Consider the following 19,394-nt stretch of genomic DNA (forward strand, 5'->3'; position numbering starts at 1 on the left):
TCACACGCTTATGGCGTACAGTGACATGTATGTTGTTGCACACATAATGAACTGACCCCAGATCTATATCTAAAATGTGAAAACATTAGAAACACACTGCAGGTTCAAGATGAAAACTGTTATCTAAAGAATGTGGGCCACCACTGCTTCAACTCAAAGACTTCTGCCACAACATGTATGTCTGATCCCACAGCACTGAACACTTCCCCACTCTGTGGGAGCTTATGTAAATGATCAACTGAAGACTATCTGCACAGGAACATTTATTTCTGTAGGAGATCTTCAACAAATCAAAGTAATAAAAATAGGTTTCAAAGTTTTACACAAGTAAAACTGGATTTCCTGTGAAATTTCCAGTCCATAAAATAAGATTCAGTAATTTCAGAGTGGCCTGCAGTCATCACTTGCAATGTCCTATTTTTTTATTTGAAGAAAAGATTAATTTAATAAAATAATGAATCCAACTCATGGAATCATATTTTATCAAAAATAACTACTGTTACTGCAGTCTTTCCAAGGCCTCTCTTATCTTCTATGATGTGCTTACTTTACAGTGCTGTGGAAATGTTTTAAGCCAAGGTTTCCTTTTTTCCACCTAACAAGCCAGATATTTCTCTAATCTTCGTGGTCTTATCAGCACTTGTCCACTTGTCAAATGGATTTCAGTTATTTTGGACTTGCTTTAAGTTTGCAGTTTGTTTCCCTCTTCTTTAGCTTCTGTTCTTGAGTGAGAAGAAAAAAAGAAAACACATGTAGTATGAATATATATACCGGTATTTATATACATGTGCAGATAAACAGCACATGTTCAGCTTATCATTTAAATTATGACAGTTTCAGCTCTTTAGAAATTAGCTTGCTGTTGCTGTAGTGCTGTTTCGTGTTTGATATTTTTCTTAGATTAGAACAGAAACATCTTTTTCTGTGTTTCATCCAACTGGATCCAACTCGAAGATCTGATTTAAAGTTAGCTCACCCCTGGAGTTTAGTAGCTTTTTATGCCTGAATGATAAAAAGGTCAGGGTTAATTAAAATATGAATAAATGGGTATTGAACATTTCTGCATAAAATATGTGCATGATTAAAGAAAAACATTCACTGAGACGGTCAGGACTGCTGAAAGAGACCTATCAAGCTGAGATTCTGCAAATAACTGCAAGTGTTCTGAAGTGAACGCTAGGGGGCAGTGATGAATGTGCAGAATACGGCGGCGAGGTTAACGCTACCAGCGAATGAATGAAGTTTGTCCAAGCAGGCCACCGTTGCTAGGCATTGAGAAGAAAACATGGCGGCGGTCGTCAGAAGGTTGTCAGGTGTGTTTCTGATTTTTATTTTGTTGTGTGTCGTTAATTCATCTTTTTTATGCTGTTAATGTCATTGTAGGAAACAGTTTGTGATCTGACCAGGTTAGTGTGATGGCTCAGCTTGTTTCTGATGTGGGGGAAACTGGTTTTCTCTTGCTCTGTGTTCTCTCTATTTTTGTATCAGGGCTCCTGAGGCCTCTGTCCCGCTCCGTCGGAACCAGTCCTCCTCAGATCTGTAAGCTGTCTGCGTTCATCCAGTCTCAGCCTCTGCCTCTGTTCGCAACAGCTGCAGCCGCCGTCTGCGCTCCTCTCCGGCCTGCTGCGGCTCAGACTCTCCGCTATCCCCTCCTGCAGCGGTAACCTCCATTTATTATCACGATTAACACGTTTTCCTTTTCAACTGTGTTCAGGATTGTAGTTCACGACAGTTATTTTCATTCAGAAAAATGTCAAACAGCGAGCACATGGTACCAGAGAGAGCAGCCGAAGGTTACCGAAGAGTGATGGTGTTACTTCTGGACGGCGGAGCTGGGTCATGAATGTGTAACACCCATCCGTTAGCAAAGTCATCAGCTTTTAGCTCATAAAGTAAAGACTTATATGGAGATTTATTCAGGGAAGAAGAGGAAGTCAGAAGAGAGCAGTAGGTTGTAAATCTGACAAACCAGCACCCTACAGAGGCTTTTAAGCAGTCTGCATGTAATTCCCCACAATGCCGAACGGCCGCTTTTCAACACTATAAATTTAATGTTAAAGTTCTGGTTCTGACCAATTTTTTAACACTGTGTATGGGTGTGAGCCCTCCCATTCTCTCAACAACTGAGTCCCCAGATCAGTTTATATCAGTGTGCTGTTGACCTGTTATGTTACCAAGCGGCAGTGAATGGAAGCAGCTGAAAGTCTCCCAATCAAGCGAGAACAACCGGTCACGTCTGTCTGTCTACATTTGCTTTGCTCACAATAACATGTGGCCCTAAAACTCACTTGAAGCTACACTTGTTGGATGGATGGGGTGTTAAATTACAGAAATACAATTTGTGGATTATGTGGCTCAGACAGAGGAAAAAATCCTGGGTAAACATGAAGAGAGAAACATCAGAGCGAACTGTTTTTGTTTATTTAATAATGCAATCTGCAGACATCGACAAACAATACTCTAAAAATCACAGTAAAAACATTCATTCTCACCTGAAAAACATTATGCTTCTGCATTCGCATGTATGGTCTGGCTGTTTACTCCCTTCTCGATCTATTTATTGTAGCTGTGAGAAACACTGTGTTTTGTCCTAATTCAGTTGTTTCTGCTCTTAAATTCAATATTCCAGTTGTTTTGTAACCCAGGAGCAAATAGCGTTTTAAGACGAGATTGTGTGTTGGTGGGTGTGGAGAAATCTGTCCTGTTTACATGTTTGCTTTCACAGATCTAACCCACATTTATGGCAAAGAATGAGCTTTGCAGAAACTAAGAGAGCTCACTCTGACATTTTCTGTATCAACAGTAGGCAACCACACTACTATTGGACATAATCCTGTCGCAAAGATCTGTTTTCTGCTTACAACAATAGGCAAAAAGCTGTTTGTGTCAAAGAAATGTGCTTTTTAATTAACCTGCTTTCAAAAACTGGCCTTAATGGCCACACTTGATTAGTGTCTGAGATACTAAAGCTTAGAGTAAGTGGTGTGGACATTGTTTAGCAGCAAGAAAAGATAAAGGTTAATATTAATTGATATCATCATCACAATTTTCAGCTAAAGTATTATCCCAGCTTTAAAAAAATGGCAGTTTAAACCTATCGCCGTTAAAAAGATTTAGTGAACAGCAATATTTACGTTTCTAGTTTTAATCACCCATTTATTCATGTTTTTGTCTTCCTCTTAACTGAGATCTGGTCTTGTGGTAACAGGTAAAGCCCCATGAAGGAAGGTCACTTCATCTTGAGTCCAGCATCTTGTTCTTTCAACCATCATCCATATCTTAGGATCATAGGTGGGGGTTTTAACTTAGAAGGACTAGAAAATCCAGAGCAACCGCGTCATTACTGCCCAAAAGGTTCTGATCTGCATTAAAATAAGGAGTGCAATGATTGCAGTTTTCTGGCCGATCACCGATCTTTAAAAAACCTGACCTGCCGATTACGATTTTGGGTGATCCAGATTTATTTTTATTACTGACGCTATCAGATGTTATAAGGTCACAATACGCCTTCAATTTTCCAATCTAATGTTGGCAACGTGAACTGGTAGGTGGTTCAGTCAGTCAGCCCTTCTAAAGCCATAGCAAAATGAGACAGTGGCTGACTTTCAGACCTTTGCAGAGAGAGATAAGATCAATTTCACATGTGTCGACCAATCACTCGAAATTAAGGAAATCGGGGCCTATAGATTGGTGTACCTCTAATTAAAATCCATTGTGAAGACAAGTTTTTCGAGAAGGAGATCTGTGGCTGGGTTGGATCACTGTGATTTTGAGAATGTTTTTTTTAATTTTTTTATATATCTATATTTTAATTTTAGGGTTTCCGCACTGGTCCCCAGCCTGACATGGCAGCCCTGCAGAAACCTGACATATGTCAGCCTGAAGAAGGGAAAGAGAAAAACAGTAAAAGCGGTGACTGCACGGTTTATGCGACTGCACTGTGGCCTTTGGATCAGACGGAAGGTGTGCCTTTTTTATTACCTGTCAGAATCTCTAGTTTCTGTATAATGTACATCTAATGAAGAGTCTTTGCCCTCTGAACAGGCCGGCTACAAGAAAAAGCTTTGGAAGAAGCTGCCCGCAAGGCGAAAGCGTTTGAGGGAAATCGTTTTCTGTAACAAGACCCAGAGCAAACTCCTGGATAAAATGACCACTTCTTTCTGGAAAAGGAGGAACTGGTTCCTTGATGATCGGTATCTGAAGTACCATGACCGGGTTAACCTCTGAATAAAATAATGTTCTGATCCTGAACTTAATGTAATAATTTCAAACATCCATATTGTCATAAAATAAAGTGTATGTCAAAACATCTCGTATCTGTTTTCCGAAGACAATTGGACCAAAACCATCAAACTTGAAGTCTACATCTATATTTTTTTACTATCATTAATTTGATCGAAGTTGTTTGGGGTCAAAAATCAACAGTTATGAAATATGATGTCATCACACCTCAGATTTTAGTTTTGAGCTGTTATCAATTAGAAAGATATTTTACATTCTGGCCCGCCAGAAAAAATGTAAGGATTAAATCTGATTTACAGTCGTCTGAATAATTTACGACACCCCTGCAAAGGCCCGTGTTTTCAAACATTTCTGGACATTTAGATATTTAATATCAGTTTTACACATATTAAAAAAATCCAAGAAATATGAATAATAAAAACTAAAGAACTTTGAACAGAACTGCAAGTGCAGGGGAAGAATAAATTAGCAAAACCCCACATTGATTGTCACTTTAATCTGTTCATTAGGTGCAGTGCTGAAGGAAGTTTGCTCTTTTTTGAACCTCAAATGTTTAATTTGGTGCTTCTGACTGCTGAATTGAGAATGAGCACCATGATGAAAACCAAAGAGCTGCCAAGCGTTCTGAAAGAAGACTTGCAATTATGAGTTTGGTAGGACAGTAAAAGAGGTCTTAAGGAATTTAGAAATCAGCCTGGAAAATAGTCCACAAGTGGAGGAGATTCGAAGCAACTGCCAACATGCCCAGGTCTGGCTGTTCAAGCAGATTAATCCTAAAAGCAGACACCAAGAGGCTAAAAGAAGCCTACGCAGGACCAACTGCAGGATCTTAATACTGCTGATATGAAAGTGCATGTCTGTACAATCAGAAAGAGAACGCTCAAGTTGAACTTTCATGGTAGGGGTGCAAGGAGCAACCTCTGATCTGTAAGAAAAACATGAAGGCCAGACTAAAGTTTGCCTGAGAGCACAAAGGCAAAGACTAGGATGTCTGGAATTATGTTCTTTGCACGGATTACTTTCACCTCAGCTAGAAAACACACATGTTTAATATGGAGAACATGGTACCTTTTCTGTTTAACAGCTATTAAATCACTTTCTTGGAGTGTCCTAATTTTTTTTTCACAACTCTAAAATGTCTGAGGAGGAAAGTTTCTCTGTATTACAACCAAAAGATGTATGATGTTTAATGTTGTGTCCACACAGAAACTAAGCCAGAGCCGCTTCACATAAAAACATTAAATGTTCATAGAAATCAGGATCATGCAGGCAGCTTGGGCATTAAATTTAATGTATGCAAATCACCTCCAACACTGACAACACTGACACATCATCAGAAACACCCTGCTTCTTTCCCACAATTTAATCCACTGAAAGAAGAGTTTAATGTGCATAATAAGTGTATCTACAATATCAGAGTGAATGGATGTAAACAGAACAGTTGTACCTGAGAAGCTTCAGTTTTTGTTTTTTACTTTAACCACTGTAATGATACAGATGCAACCATGTAAAATTACTGCACACTAACACAGTGAAAGTCAGGTTCAGGCTCAGTGACTAAAGTACAAGAAAAAGACATCAACATGAGCTGTTAACCAACACAGCGGCTCAGGTTATCAGGAGGAGCAACGAGAGCCCATAGAGATGCTCAGTTAACATCAATCGGGGATTTTAAACTCTGAAAAATAATGCAATTTGTGTCTTTTATGAATTTTCAGCCATAAGGTCTTTACAAAGGATTAAGTCTTCAGAAACTGAACTGATTGTAGTGATTAATTTCTGACATTTAGTTGTGATTACAGAAGAAATCAAACCCTTAAAAAAAATCTGGATAAGAAAACTGGGCCACAGCTTTGTCTGAGGGCAGTGATGTAAATTACTGACATAGTGCAAATAATGTTGGGTGTTTGTTTCTTTAAGGCCCACAGAGATAGAGGTAAACGTCTGATAGGTGGACGATGAAAATTAAAACAAAAAACAGCCTCAGCTCTTGTTTCAGTCCTCGACTCGAGAACCTTCTCTGCCCCTGTGATGATTTCCTCTAAAGTACATTCTGCTTCAGAAACACTAAGACCAATTAAGAGGAATACACATGCAACCATCTCCAATATATAAAAACAACCAAAGCATTAGAACAAATTCACAAACTGTACATAAATACATATTTAGTGTCTGTCAGCATGGAGCACATTCACTCATCTGACCAAACCTCATTTCTCTTAACATCATGAACTACAGGGGTTATATACTGCAAATTTGGGATCTTCATAGGTCACTTTGGTAATACGGCGTTCCAAAGCAGGGCTGCTTCAGTCGTGGAGCTTCTTGCCATTCAGTATTTTCACACGTTGCAGCACAGGCAGCTGGAGGAGATGCAAGGACAGCTTCACATGGCTTCATTGTTTGAAGAAAGAGCACTCCTGGATCTTGTGAGAGGCCGCAGGACTCTAAGAGGAGGCTGGAAGCACAGAGGCAGATGGAGCGTGATCAGACAGAGTCATTGCATCCATACTGCTGCAGCCATCTTAGACAATGAAGCTGGGATAATGCTGATTTTATTGTTTTAATAAGTAAAACCAAATCTCAGATGAAACTGATGCTTTAAAAAATTTAGTCTGTCTAAAACCGAGGTGCAATTTGTTTAACTGAGACAATTTATGTTTAAAGTCAATTTAGGCCTTTAGTTTAAAAAAAGAGGCGCAAATTAAAAAAAACACAAACAAAGAAAAATCTAATCAAAACTGATGTACTATTTTTGACAGAGCCTCAGTTCAGAATCTTGTCTTTCAGTAAATTGTATATTTTCTAATATTTTGGAAAACAACATGACACAGTAATAATCTACTTCATATTAAATACTATTTCTGTATTATTATTCTTTAATTGTAATGTATTGTCGATTCAATTTCCCTTAAAACAAAAGGACAAGTAGAAATAAAAATGAAATACAAAAAAATAAAAGTAGCATTATCCTCAACATCAACAAAGAAAAATAAATCCTACAGTTATTGAAAATAGTTCATTTTCATGCCACTGAAATTTCTTCATATCACCTTTATGTAACCACCGACAATTTTTAATAAAGCCTTAATTAATAAAAAAGACCAGCCTAGGACATTAACACCTGAAAGCAACAGACTCAATATCATCAATAAATTCCCCCATCCCACAGAGCATGAAATATATGTTTAGCTGAGTAAAACACACTGGCAGGCACTTAATGTCAATAATTTACTGCATATGCTTATGATGCACTCAATGGACTATTTTGTGTTGTTTTTGTAGTATGTGTGGATTAATTTAGCTGTTGCCAACATCTGCTGCAACTAGCATGTCAGTAGGTCTATCAGCATTATATAGTTAGCAAAAAAAGTAGGGAAATTTTTGTTTGGTTGATTTTTTCTTTATGAAACAATGCCTCTTGGTAATAAATCTTATTTCGTTGGAAAGCCTGTTTACTCGTACTCGTACTCGTTGTCTTCCGCTTATCCAGGACCGGGTCGCGGGGGCAGCAGACTCAGCAGAGACGCCCAGACGTCCCTCTCTTCAGACACCTCCTCCAGCTCCTCCAAGGGGAGCCCAAGGCGTTTCCAGGCCAGCCGAGAGACATAGTCCCTCCAGCGTGTCCTGGGCCGTCCCCTGGGCCTCCTCCCGGTGGGACGTGCCTGGAACACCTCCCGAGGAAGGCGTCCAGGAGGCATCCGGTATAGATGCCCGAGCCACCTCAACTGGCTCCTCTCGATGTGGAGGAGCAGCGGCTCTACTCCGAGCCCCTCCCGGATGGCCGAGCTCCTCACCCATCTCTAAGGGAGTGCCCGGCCACCCTACGGAGGAAGCTCATTTCAGCCGCTTGTATCCGGGATCTCGTTCTTTCAGTCATGACCCAAAGTTCATGGCCATAGGTGAGGGTAGGAACGTAGACCGACCGGTAAATTGAGAGCTTTGCTTTTCGGCTCAGCTCTCTCTTCACCACAACGGACCGGCACAGTGCCCCCATTACTGTGGCAGCCGCACCGATCCATTTGTTGATCTCCCGCTCCATTCTTCCCTCACTCGTGAGCAAGACCCCGAGATACTTAAACTCCTCCACTTGAGGCAGGAACTCCCCTCCAACCTGAAGAGGACAAGCCACCCTTTTCCGGTCGAGAACCATGGCCTCGGACTTGGAGGAGCTGATCCTCATCCCAGCCGCTTCACACTCGGCTGTGAACCGCCCCAGTGCATGCTGTAGGTCTTGGCTAGAGGGGGCCAGCAGGACCACGTCATCCGCAAAAAGAAGAGACGAAATCCACTGGTCCCCAAACCAGACCCCCTCCGGCCCTTGGCTGCGTCTAGAAATCCTGTCCATAAAAGTTATGAACAGGACCGGTGACAAAGGGCAGCCCTGCCGGAGTCCAACATGCACCGGGAACAGGTCCAACTTAGTGCCGGCAATGCAAACCAAACTCCTGCTCCACTTGTACAGAGACCGGATGGCCCCTAATAAAGGGCCCCCGATTCCATACTCCTGGAGCACCCCCCACAGGGACACAGTCGAATGCTTTCTCCAGGTCCACAAAACACATGTGAACCGGTTGGGCAAACTCCCATGAACCCTCGAGCACCCTGTAGAGGGTATAGAGCTGGTCCAGTGTTCCACGGCCGGGACGAAAACCACACTGGTTTGCCAGAATCGCTTCGAGGCCAACCGGTTGTCCTTCTCCATGGCCTCACCGAACTCTTCCCAGGCCCGAGTTTTTGCCTCTGCCACAGCCCGGGCCGCGGCACGCTTGGCCTCACGGTACCCGTCAGCCGCCTCAGGAGTCCCACAAGCCAACCACAGCCGATAGGACTCCTTCTTCAGCTTGACAGCATCCCATACTGCCGGTGTCCACCACCGGGTTCTGGGATTGCCGCCGTGGGCGTTGAAGTCCCCCAGCAGAATAATGGAGTCCCCGGGAGCGGCACTATCCAGCACCCCCGACAGGGACGCCAAGAAGGCCGGGTACTCTGCACTACCACTCGGCCCATAGGCTGAAATGATAGTCAGAGACCTCTCCCCAACCCGAAGGCGCAGGGATACGACCCTCTCATCCACTGGGGTAAACCCCAACACGAGACGGCTGAGCTGGGGGGCAACAAGCAAACCCACACCAGCCCGCCGCCTCTCCCCGTGGGCCACTCCAGAGTAGAAGAGAGTCCAACCCCTCTCAAGGAGATGGGTTCCAGAGCCCACGCTGTGCGTGGAGGCGAGCCCGACTATTTCTAGTCGATATTTCTCGACCTCCCGCACAAGCTCAGGCTCCTTCCCCCCAAGCGAGGTGACATTCCACGTCCCTAGAGCCAGCCTAAGCATCCGGGGATCGGGCCGCTGAGGTCTCCACCTTCGTCCGCCACCCAATCCTCTTTGCACCGGTCCCTCACGGTTCCCCCTGCAGGTGGTGGGCCCACTGGGGGATGGCCTCGTGTCTCTCGTTCGGGCTTGGCCCGGCCGGGTCCCGCGAGGAGCAACCCGGCCACCAGGCGCTCTCCGACGAGTCCCGACCCCAGGCCTGGCTCCAGGGTGGGACCCCGGCTCCGCCGTACCGGGCGACGTCACGTGCCTCGATATTTTGGTCCTCATGAGGGATTCTTGAACCACTCTTTGTCTGACCCATCACCTAGAGCCTGTTTGCCATGGGAGACCCTACCAGGGGCATTTAGGCCCCAGACAACATAGCCTCTAGGATCATTTGAGCACTCAAACCCCTCCACCACGTTAAGGTGGCAGTTCAAGGAGGGGAAGCCTGTTTAATTCCCCTTAAACAGAAATTAAAGGGGGAATGCATTGGCAAAAAGAATTTGGCAAGTTTCTAGGGGTGCAAAAAAATGCCCCACGGGACCATTTAAAGGGAAATAAATAGGCCTTCCCATGATTTATACCAAGAGATATCAATTTTCCTCACCTTTGTGCCAACCATATTTTGCTGATAGACGTATTGATATGAGTTACAACAGATGTTGGCAAGTAATCCACACATACTACAAAAGGTAATTTACTGTGAAAGACATTGACTTGTTAAATACTTATTTCCCCCACCATATTTCCAAACATGTGAGTCATGGCTGAGGATTTTAAGTCGATGCAAATTCCTATGAGGTTAGTGCATCACTGCAGAAGTCCTCCGAGCAGCCACACTCAGTAAATGGATAAATACTTCTGTACTGCGATGATCATTTGAAAATGAAGCTGCAGAAGTTAGTCTGTTAGAGAGCATATCACCACTCCCAGATTAACAGCAGGTAGCAGCCGAGCAGCCACGCTCACCAGGCTGCATACCTCCGGAGCTTTCCTCTTACTCATCCGGAGCTGTGGAGAGCTGGACATGGCACGCATCTCATTCCCCAGACCCTCATTCCCCAGACCTTCCTCGGATTGCTCCTGAGCTGCAGGAGTAGCAGGTGGAGTGGGTGTGGAGAGTGGGCTGGACTGGGGCGTCACAGATGGTGTAACAGATGTGGACCTAGACTCGGAGGTTGGCGTTGTTTGGGGTAGAAACTCTGCAGAGTCCAACTGCTCCAACCCCAGCACCTCATACTCATTCATGTCAAAATCTGCACCGTGGAAAAACAGACGTTGGTGGAAGAATGAAGAACAGATGAAACACCTCTTAGGCCTGCTGGATCAGGTTACTGCCATAATGTGGGAACTTGTTTCTCTGTTTACTGTAAATTTAAAAGCTCAGATAATATTGCGCCGCTATCCTGCAAACCGCTGGGCAAAAACATAATGAGACAGAAAGCATTTTGTTGGAGCACAAACAAGCATAAGAAGGCGGTTTTTCAGTTTCTTCTCTTCTTCCTTCACATGCATGCATTGTTACAGTTCATCCTCTCTGGCTATATTCCTTATTGTATAATCCTGTTCCAAAGGCTATTTTGATCATCATATCTCTATCGTATCTCCTGCAGAGATAATTATTGTCCTGGTTTGGACACATAACAAACATAAATGAATCCAAGAATTTCTTAAAAAGACCTAAACGGATAATTATTCACCTTAACGTCTACAAACGATTTCTTTATTTAGCTTATGATCTTCTCTGTTTTAAACTTTTGATCAACATCAGCCTCATGGTTTATTTGAGCTGCCACCCCACACCATCATCAAATATGTGTTCATCCACTAAATAAATGAGCGTCGCTGTAAAGGTTCCACTGAGCCACAGAGACCAGCTTTCAGGAAATTACACAACAATTTCAAAACGTTCACAACCTTAGTGTGAACTTCTTTGTTAACAAAAGGAATTTATTCCTAAGATTTAGGAACATCTATGAAAGTTTCAGTGTTTGTGAAATCCATACATCCAGTATTTACATCTAGTTTTATCTATAATCTAAAAAAAACAATACTACCATAAAACAAGGTCTGTTCTCCTCATGTGAAACTGGGAATGAGTCCTTGCTACTATGTGTGAGTTCTGTCACCGGATGGTTAGACTGGTGGTCCTGGGAGGCCAGACTTGTTCCAAACAGGACGTCCAGACTAAGTTCTGGGGAACGCTCAGGAAAGCAGATTCACTGAACCATATCTGTGGGCTGAAACAAATCTGAACAGGAATAGAGATGCCTGCAGGGTGGTTTGTCCTAAACCATCCAAGCTGTAGCAGTATGACAGATCTGTCATCACTAACAACTCAGAAGAAGATCCATTATGGTACCAATATTTATCTGTAGGCTGTGTGGTGAGGATGGTACCCTATCTTGCAAAAGTATTCACAACTCTTGAACCTTTACCCACAATTTGTCACGCTACAGCTACAAACTTCAATGTATTTTTTGGGACTTCGTTTTATGAACCAACATAAAATCGTGCATCTTATTGAAATGGAAGAAAAATATGCATGGTTTTCAATATTTCCTAAAAAATAAAAATCTGAAAAAAGCAGCATGACCTAACTACATTTGTGTTCACACCCCTAAATGAAATGTAATTAAATCTCATTATAAATCCAGCTGTTCTCTGAAGAGCTCTGTTTCAAAAGTCATCGGAACATCAAAAGATGATGGACCATCTACAAACCTGCCAAGACATGGCCATCCACCTTAGCAGACAGACTGGGGAAGGAAGGCATTAATCAAAGAAGCAGCCAAGAGGCTCACTATGGAGGAGCTGCAGAGATTCACAGCTCAAGTAGGAAAACGTGTCAACAAGTATTGGCTGTGATCTGTACAAATCTGGTCTTTATGGAAGAGTGGCAAGAAGATGTCCTGTTTGCAAAAGTTTACTTTTTTCACAAGATATCACAACTTATTAGGTCTGGTGGAAAACTAACATTGCACATAACCCTGAACAGACCTTTCCAATGGTGACATATGGTACTGATAGCATCATGCTGAGGGGATGCTTTTCTTTAGGAGGGACAGGGAAGCTGGTCAGAATTGATGGGAAGAAGGATGGAGTTAAATACAGGACAACCCTGGAAGACAACCTGGTTGGGGATTTCAGAAGACTTGAGACCAGGACAGAGGTTAACCTTCTAGCAGGACAATAACCCCTCAACATCCAGCCTGAGCTACACTGGGATGGTTTAGATCAAAACATCCACATGTGTTAGAATGGCCCAGTCAAAGTCCAGAGCTAAAGTCAATTAAACATTTGTAGCAAGCCTTGAAAATTGATGTTCACATTATGCTCTGTATCCAATCGGACTGAGTGTGAGCTTTTAGAAGAAGAATGGATAAAAGTTTTAGTCTTTAGATGGTCAAAGCTGGTAGAGCAAACCTCAAAAGAGGCAGTTCTACTTACAGCAAAAGGTTTATCTACCAAGTTTTGACCCAGTGGGTTGAACACAATAATATGTGAAACATTTTGTTTGTAAAAACAACTTGAAAAACCTGTATAATTTGCCTTCTACTTCAAATTTCTGTACTCCCGTTTGTTCTGGTATATCACATAAAACCTCAATCAAACACATTAAAGCTTCTTGTTATAAATGTAAAAAAAAGGTTCAGTTTGTCAGCAGGCAGAGCGGTTAAGATGTCTCACCCTTGTAGCTCTCTGACTTGCTACGGATGATGGGTCTGGTTCGGTGTTGAGCTGTGGTGGGCTGGGCGGCGCTGGGTCCGGTCTGAACTGGGTCAGACTGGTAGGACGACAGATCCTGCATGCTGAAACTCCGTAATCTATCTGACAGAACACCTTGACCCTGAAGCAGAGACATCAGGCTTTCTATTTATCACCAGTAGTTATGAATGCATATTATTACTCAGAGAACTTGTTACACCTTTTGGTTTAAATATATAAATTTAATTGGGATTTTAAAATTGTCAGAGATCAGAAAACAGCAGAGCACACTGTGATCATATGTCTGTATAGTTTGCATTACCTTTGCAGCAGCCATAACTGCAGCTGTGGCTGCAACATTCAGTCCTTTCCTCCCAAAATGCACCAATGTGTCATAGCTTTTGTCTTTTGCTTGGCAGATGTACTCATCGATGTCCTGAAGAAAAAAATCACACAAGCAGATTTTCCCTCATTATCAGCTTCCTTCGTCACTCAGCAGGCTGCTGCTTCTCTTTAACCTGTGTGACTTCTGATCCTGAGAAAATACATTTATCTGTTTCCTGAGTTACCTTGAGGACAAAAGGGGCAGCAGAAATGGAAAAGCAGTGTGACATTTCCTCTCACTCATTCAGCAAACACATTTTAGCAGCTAGTGGGAAAGAAAATTGCCACAAAGGTACTTTTGTTCATTCTGCAGATGCTCAAACTCTGTTAGTCACATAACCTTCCAGCCTGCAGAACATGTTCCTCCACTGAAAAACTTTGAACTTCTGAGGACCTCACAGAAAACAAAACATGATACCACTGAGGAAGGGGATTTCACCTTTTCTTTTGAGGAAAGCGTGGGATGGACAAACTTCCTGTACATCACACTGGAGCCTTTGGTGTAAGGGGACAGGAGCCACACCACAAAGGCTATCTTCAGTTCATAGTAGAACGGAAGCCTGCAAGGACAGACCCAGGATGGCAGCAAAACACGTTCACACAGAAATAAAAAACTATTTTCCTTTGAATATTACACTGGACACTAACATGTTTTCCTCCTGTCTGTAATTCTATTTGCTAAATGCTAAAATATTGCAATGCACATTTTTAGAGATTATTTTTATTATTTTCTTCAAAAGTTTTCATACTCTAAGACTTAACAATTTCTGAAAGCACAGGGGATGATGTCTTGGCTTTGTAAATAAATTAATGATAAGTTCATTCAAAGCATTTGAGCTAAACGGAGGAACATCTGTGGAAGTTGTTTAAGGCAACAGCTCAAACACACCTCTTCCTTCTGTGACATCATTAAAAAAAATCAGGCAAGATATCAGGAAGAGAATTGTGGACCTCCAAAAGTCAAGTTTCTCCTTTAGTGCAATTGCAAGATTTTTGAAAGTGCTACATATATCTGTTGAAACAATTGTGCAAAACTATAAATGCCAGAGCAATGTCCAACCTCTGTAATGTTTCCATCCAGAGATTTAACGTGTTTCTGTGTGAAATGTGTCAATCAACCCCAAAACAAAAGCAAAAGACCTTGTGAAGATGCTGGCTGAAGCTTGTAAGAAAGAGTTATTGCACACAGTGAAACAAGTCCTGTAGCGGCATGGGCTAAAAGGCTCAGCAAACAAGAAGCCATTTTTCTGAAAGCAAAATAAAGCTTTATCACATAGAGCAAATGCACTCAGGGACAAAGACCTTAATTTTTGGAGACATATCCTGTGGTCTGATAAAAGAAAATTAAGTCTTTGGCCATAATGACCAATGTTACAATTTGGAGGAAAAAGGGTGAAGCTTGCAAGCCCAAGAACAGCATCATAACTGTGAAGTAGGGCAGTGGCAGCATCATGTTGTGGGCGTGTTTTGCTGCAGGAAGGACTGGTGCACTTCACAAAATAGCTGGAATATACCCAAAGCTATATAGAAGCTACATATTCACATCTGATTCTGAAAGATAAATTCTATCAAATGCTAAGAAAACGCATATTAGTCTTTAACAAAATGTAGAAATTGAAGAAAGTAGTAAAACAATTCTCTCTTTTATTATTTTTGCATTTTTAAAATAAAAACAGTTCTAATATCCTAATTGACCTAAAACAGAAAAAAACTTAATCTGCTTTAGATAGTCAGTAAGAAATGTTGGACCACTTGTTTGCTGAATATTGGACCATTTGCACGTTGCTGGACGCCACCAGGCCTCCTGGCGTTTTCGGCCATTTTGTATCCAGGACAGTCCGTTCCTACAGATCCCGTCGGGCCCTGCGGCTGATAAGACAGGGGCGTCGCAGCCCTGAGGCCACCGTCAACTATATAACAGACGATGAGACGACCCACCATTTGCCTTCAGCTGGAGACTATGACACGGTTACCAACATCTGAAGCATCACCTGGAGAAGAGTCCCAAGTGGATTTCATTTATTCTCCTTCGTTGGCCAACGAAAAATTCATAAAAGAGGTTTCTGGAAAAAGAAGGCCAGAAATTTCACTTTGCCGATCGAAGACGTGAGCTTAACACGTAACCAAAAAACCCACGGAGTTTCAAGGAGACAAATTGCCACCTTGTTTTGGTTCTAGTCGACTGCTGATGGTCAGCTCATATTTTCCCTTTTTGCCAAGGAGGACAAAAGATGAAGATGGACCACTTTTCCTGAAGTTAACTCTGGATGCACATTAACTTCATACTTCCACCCCACTCTCTCTCAACCCTGCTCAGAAGGAACACGACAAGTAAAACCCATCTTTTATCTTCATTTCTTTCTTAGAAAGCCTGGGCAGGGTACAGGAGGTTTTAGTGCGATGGGATTCGCTATTTAATCTAATGTGTTCTGAATGATATGTGCATGTAACCTTTTTATTGAAACTTTGATGTGCCGTGTTTGACGTCTGGAGGCCGCTGCGCTACCCAGCTTTGTGTGTGTTTTGCGGGGTTGTTGAATACCTGAGAGCAAGCGCAGGTGCGCTGTGAGAATGGACTGTTATAATAACCTCATGGTGAAATTTACCATTTTCTTTGTCTTCAACTTTACTGCCTACTAGCTTGCCGCCAAAAGTTTTATAACCCTTTCTCTGCTCACCTCGCAGAGTTGGGGGAGGTTTTATGACTGAGTATAACTGAGTTACAGTTTGAGCTGCGCCCCACCCTCCACTCACCACCACAACCCTTTGTCATATTATCATTTTTGCCATTACTGCTGTTTTGCTTTATTTAGTTTAGTTAGATATTTTACCCCTTTTGTGTAGAACTTTGCATGTATCAGGGCTGTGATTTAATAAATATTCACATAGATAAAGAGAAGGCGCTCTGTGTTTATTTTGTGCAAGAGTGATTTGTCAGTCAAGATAAGGTTAAAGTTCCACACGTTTCGGCATAAATGGTTGATTAAACAGTGACATCTCTGGTAATAGTTATCAATTATTACTGAGTATTTAACGGTTGTAATTATCAAAGGCGTTGAGCCACAATTACAACACCAGAAGACATCTCTGGTCTCGATTCATAAATGAGGATTTTGGTTAAGAAATGAATTTAGTCAAATTATGATTTTTTATTATAATTATTGATAAAGATTAATTAATCAATAATCATAATTCTAACAGAAACAAACAAAGGTTATGTGTCTTTTTATAAAGTTCATGTAAATATCTGGTTTTAGATGAGCCAACTTACCAACAAAGAAACATATCTGTAAACACCTCCACCGTGGTAAAAAGAGCAAATATTATCCAGTACATCATCCATTTCACCTGTAATACCAAATAAAGGTAAATGTAGCCACACAGAGCAGCTGTGTACAAGTTAGATTTTCATTTTTTTAAACTCTACTTACGTATTCTCTCACATCTTTTGTCTTCACAGCCTTATAAGATGAGTATGCCGGATATAGTGTACCAAAAACAAGTCTAAAGGACAGAAAAGGTTCCAATTAATCCCAACGGTACAGTCCAAATGTGTAGAATCACCTAAAATTAAAGGACATCTTAACTGTAATTATCTGTGAATATAAATCATAATTTTACATCAATTCAAATCCAATGTACAAACTGGATTGAATGTGGTTCAAAGACCAGATATTAGAAAATTAAACTAAAAAAACATATTTTTGGTGTCTGAGCAAAAAAGATTTATTAAACATTTTTAATTTTTTCATGTTAAATCAGAAAACATTGCAGTGTGAATTCCTGTCCTCTTCATGTTAACCTTTATGTTAAAGTGGCGCCACCCATGATTAAAAACTCTGTAATTCTTAAATTAGTTTCCCCAGGAGTGTTAAGGCATTTATTACATCTCATCAGCTGCAAGGCTGGACAGCTCAGCAACCAAACCCTGCAGAACCATCAAGTTGGAAGAAACCGATTTGTTGCTTCTTGCTGAGTCAATCATCAATGCACAACAGCTTTTTTTAAAATAGCCAACCTAACTGAAGCAGAGTCACATTTTGCCTTGACATGTTCGGCTGTACAAGCTGCCCAGAAAGCAAAAGTTAAAATTTGATTTCACATGTGGATTTTTTTCTTTACATTTCTACAAATTTGCAGCAGACACCTGTCTGTGCTTGCAGGATGCATGCACAGAGACACAAACAGGGACAAGATCAGATTTCTGACCCACATCACATTACAACAGGGCTGCCTGAATGTTCAGCTAACAGAGTTCAACAAGACAAGGACAGTCAGAATATCAGCCCTTCACTGTTGGAGCACCGAATAACAGCCAGAGCTGAGGAGCTCCAGCTAGTAACAGGATCTTATATTCTAAATTTAATTTCTGGACTGTTCTAAGCTTGGTGACCCAGCTGTTGTCATCCTCCTTACACTTCACTCTCATTTTACTGGTGCAATAGGCCTTTATTGAAGGAAAATATTAGCACGATTGCACATCTTTAGGTGTTGTAATGTAACCTGAGAAGGCTGACCCATCCCCTTTGTACTGCTTGAAAATCTGGGACACAAACACCGAAGGACCGCTCCTGTTATTCAGATACACAAGTAACATTTAGGCTTCTCCCATCTCTGGATGATCTGACTCACTGTTAGTGGTATAAGACATAACTCAGCTGCTCGGTCTGTTTTTAAAAATATATCTGATAAACACAAAGAGATCCTGGCTGGTGAGCGCTGCCAGCTGCCTCAGAAATAGAACAGGTCTGCGGGCCTGGCTCAGCTTCCTGCTCAGGGTCCAAACTGCAGTCCTGCACAAAACACCCTGTTCAGAGAAAAAAATCATAGCCTGTCACCTGATCTGTTCCCATATTCACATCTGATTCTGATTAAATTGGGCCGTTCGTGGAGATTTGCGGGGGCTTGAGGAGCGCGCTTCTTCTGCGCCTTTACGGAGAGGCTCAGATCCACGTCTATTTCAGTCCTATTACTCTGAAAGCATACACGAAACCAAACGAAAAATAAACGACTTACACCACAAGTCTAGAGATGATCCAGGAGACCATTGCGCTGGAAAAGGCGACGGGACGCGCTGTCTGCGGGGAGGAGTTTCCTCCAGATGACAGGCGCGTCCACAGGCGGCGGCGTCTGGACGCACACAGGCTGCAACGTGATGCATGCAGGATGAGCAGAGACGAGGCTGCAACTCCATAGATGGCACTGTTGCATTGCACAGATTAAACATAGGCTACCAAGGCTTACATTTCTGTTCAAATATGTTGTGCATGCAGCATAATAATAAATACTCCCTTGATAAAACTCTCTCAAACACTCGTCAAAAATATTTTAACATGAGACAGACAATCTGAGTAAATAGCAAAAAAGCCACCCAAACCAATCTGCATCTATTTAAAAATTAACAGCATTGTTTCGTTTCATTTCATTAGCCACAACCAGGCCTGATTACTACCAGTCAGACCTGAAAAAAACAACAAAAAACACATAAATAGGACCCGTCTGACCACAGGAAGTAGGCTTAAAGATCTCAAAAAGCAACATATCATGATCGAAAGAATTTAAAGAAGCACTGCACCATGAATACTGCTCTCTACCACAAAATCCTAAAGCCTGGCCATCAGATTGTGACCTTAATCTGAAGAACACACCTAGTTTATCTAGCAGGACAATGATCAGAAGCACACCAGAAAGTGCAAATACGAATACCTAGAAAACAATAATTAATAATAACGTCTTGGAGTGG

At 41.9% G+C, this 19,394-nt stretch overlaps 2 protein-coding genes across 4 annotated transcripts; one reads left to right on the top strand and one right to left on the bottom strand.

The window, feature by feature from the left end:
- The first annotated feature begins 1,172 nt into the window (after positions 1-1,172).
- On the top strand, positions 1,173-4,309 carry mrpl35 (mitochondrial ribosomal protein L35). Its single transcript, XM_047344924.1, has 4 exons — positions 1,173-1,313; positions 1,489-1,660; positions 3,819-3,963; positions 4,045-4,309. The coding sequence occupies exons 1-4, from the start codon at positions 1,286-1,288 to the stop codon at positions 4,225-4,227; spliced, it is 528 nt and encodes a 175-aa protein (XP_047200880.1). The 5' UTR covers positions 1,173-1,285; the 3' UTR covers positions 4,228-4,309.
- A 1,203-nt stretch (positions 4,310-5,512) lies between these two features.
- Positions 5,513-18,824, bottom strand: reep1 (receptor accessory protein 1). Of its 3 annotated transcripts, none has more exons than XM_047344920.1 (8): positions 18,668-18,824; positions 17,083-17,155; positions 16,923-16,999; positions 14,091-14,211; positions 13,590-13,703; positions 13,250-13,409; positions 10,541-10,815; positions 5,513-6,700 (listed from the first exon to the last, which is right to left on the bottom strand). In XM_047344920.1, the coding sequence occupies exons 1-8, from the start codon at positions 18,697-18,699 to the stop codon at positions 6,629-6,631; spliced, it is 924 nt and encodes a 307-aa protein (XP_047200876.1). In that variant the 5' UTR covers positions 18,700-18,824; the 3' UTR covers positions 5,513-6,628. The 3 variants fall into 3 exon arrangements, with proteins under 3 accessions (XP_047200876.1, XP_047200875.1, XP_047200877.1); XM_047344919.1 differs by having other exon boundaries at positions 10,529-10,815; XM_047344921.1 differs by lacking the exon at positions 18,668-18,824 and adding an exon at positions 18,490-18,619 and having other exon boundaries at positions 10,529-10,815.
- Positions 18,825-19,394: the final 570 nt, after the last annotated feature.

The sequence above is a fragment of the Girardinichthys multiradiatus genome, chromosome 19 (assembly GCF_021462225.1).
Source record: "Girardinichthys multiradiatus isolate DD_20200921_A chromosome 19, DD_fGirMul_XY1, whole genome shotgun sequence".
In the NCBI taxonomy this organism is placed as follows: domain Eukaryota; kingdom Metazoa; phylum Chordata; class Actinopteri; order Cyprinodontiformes; family Goodeidae; genus Girardinichthys; species Girardinichthys multiradiatus.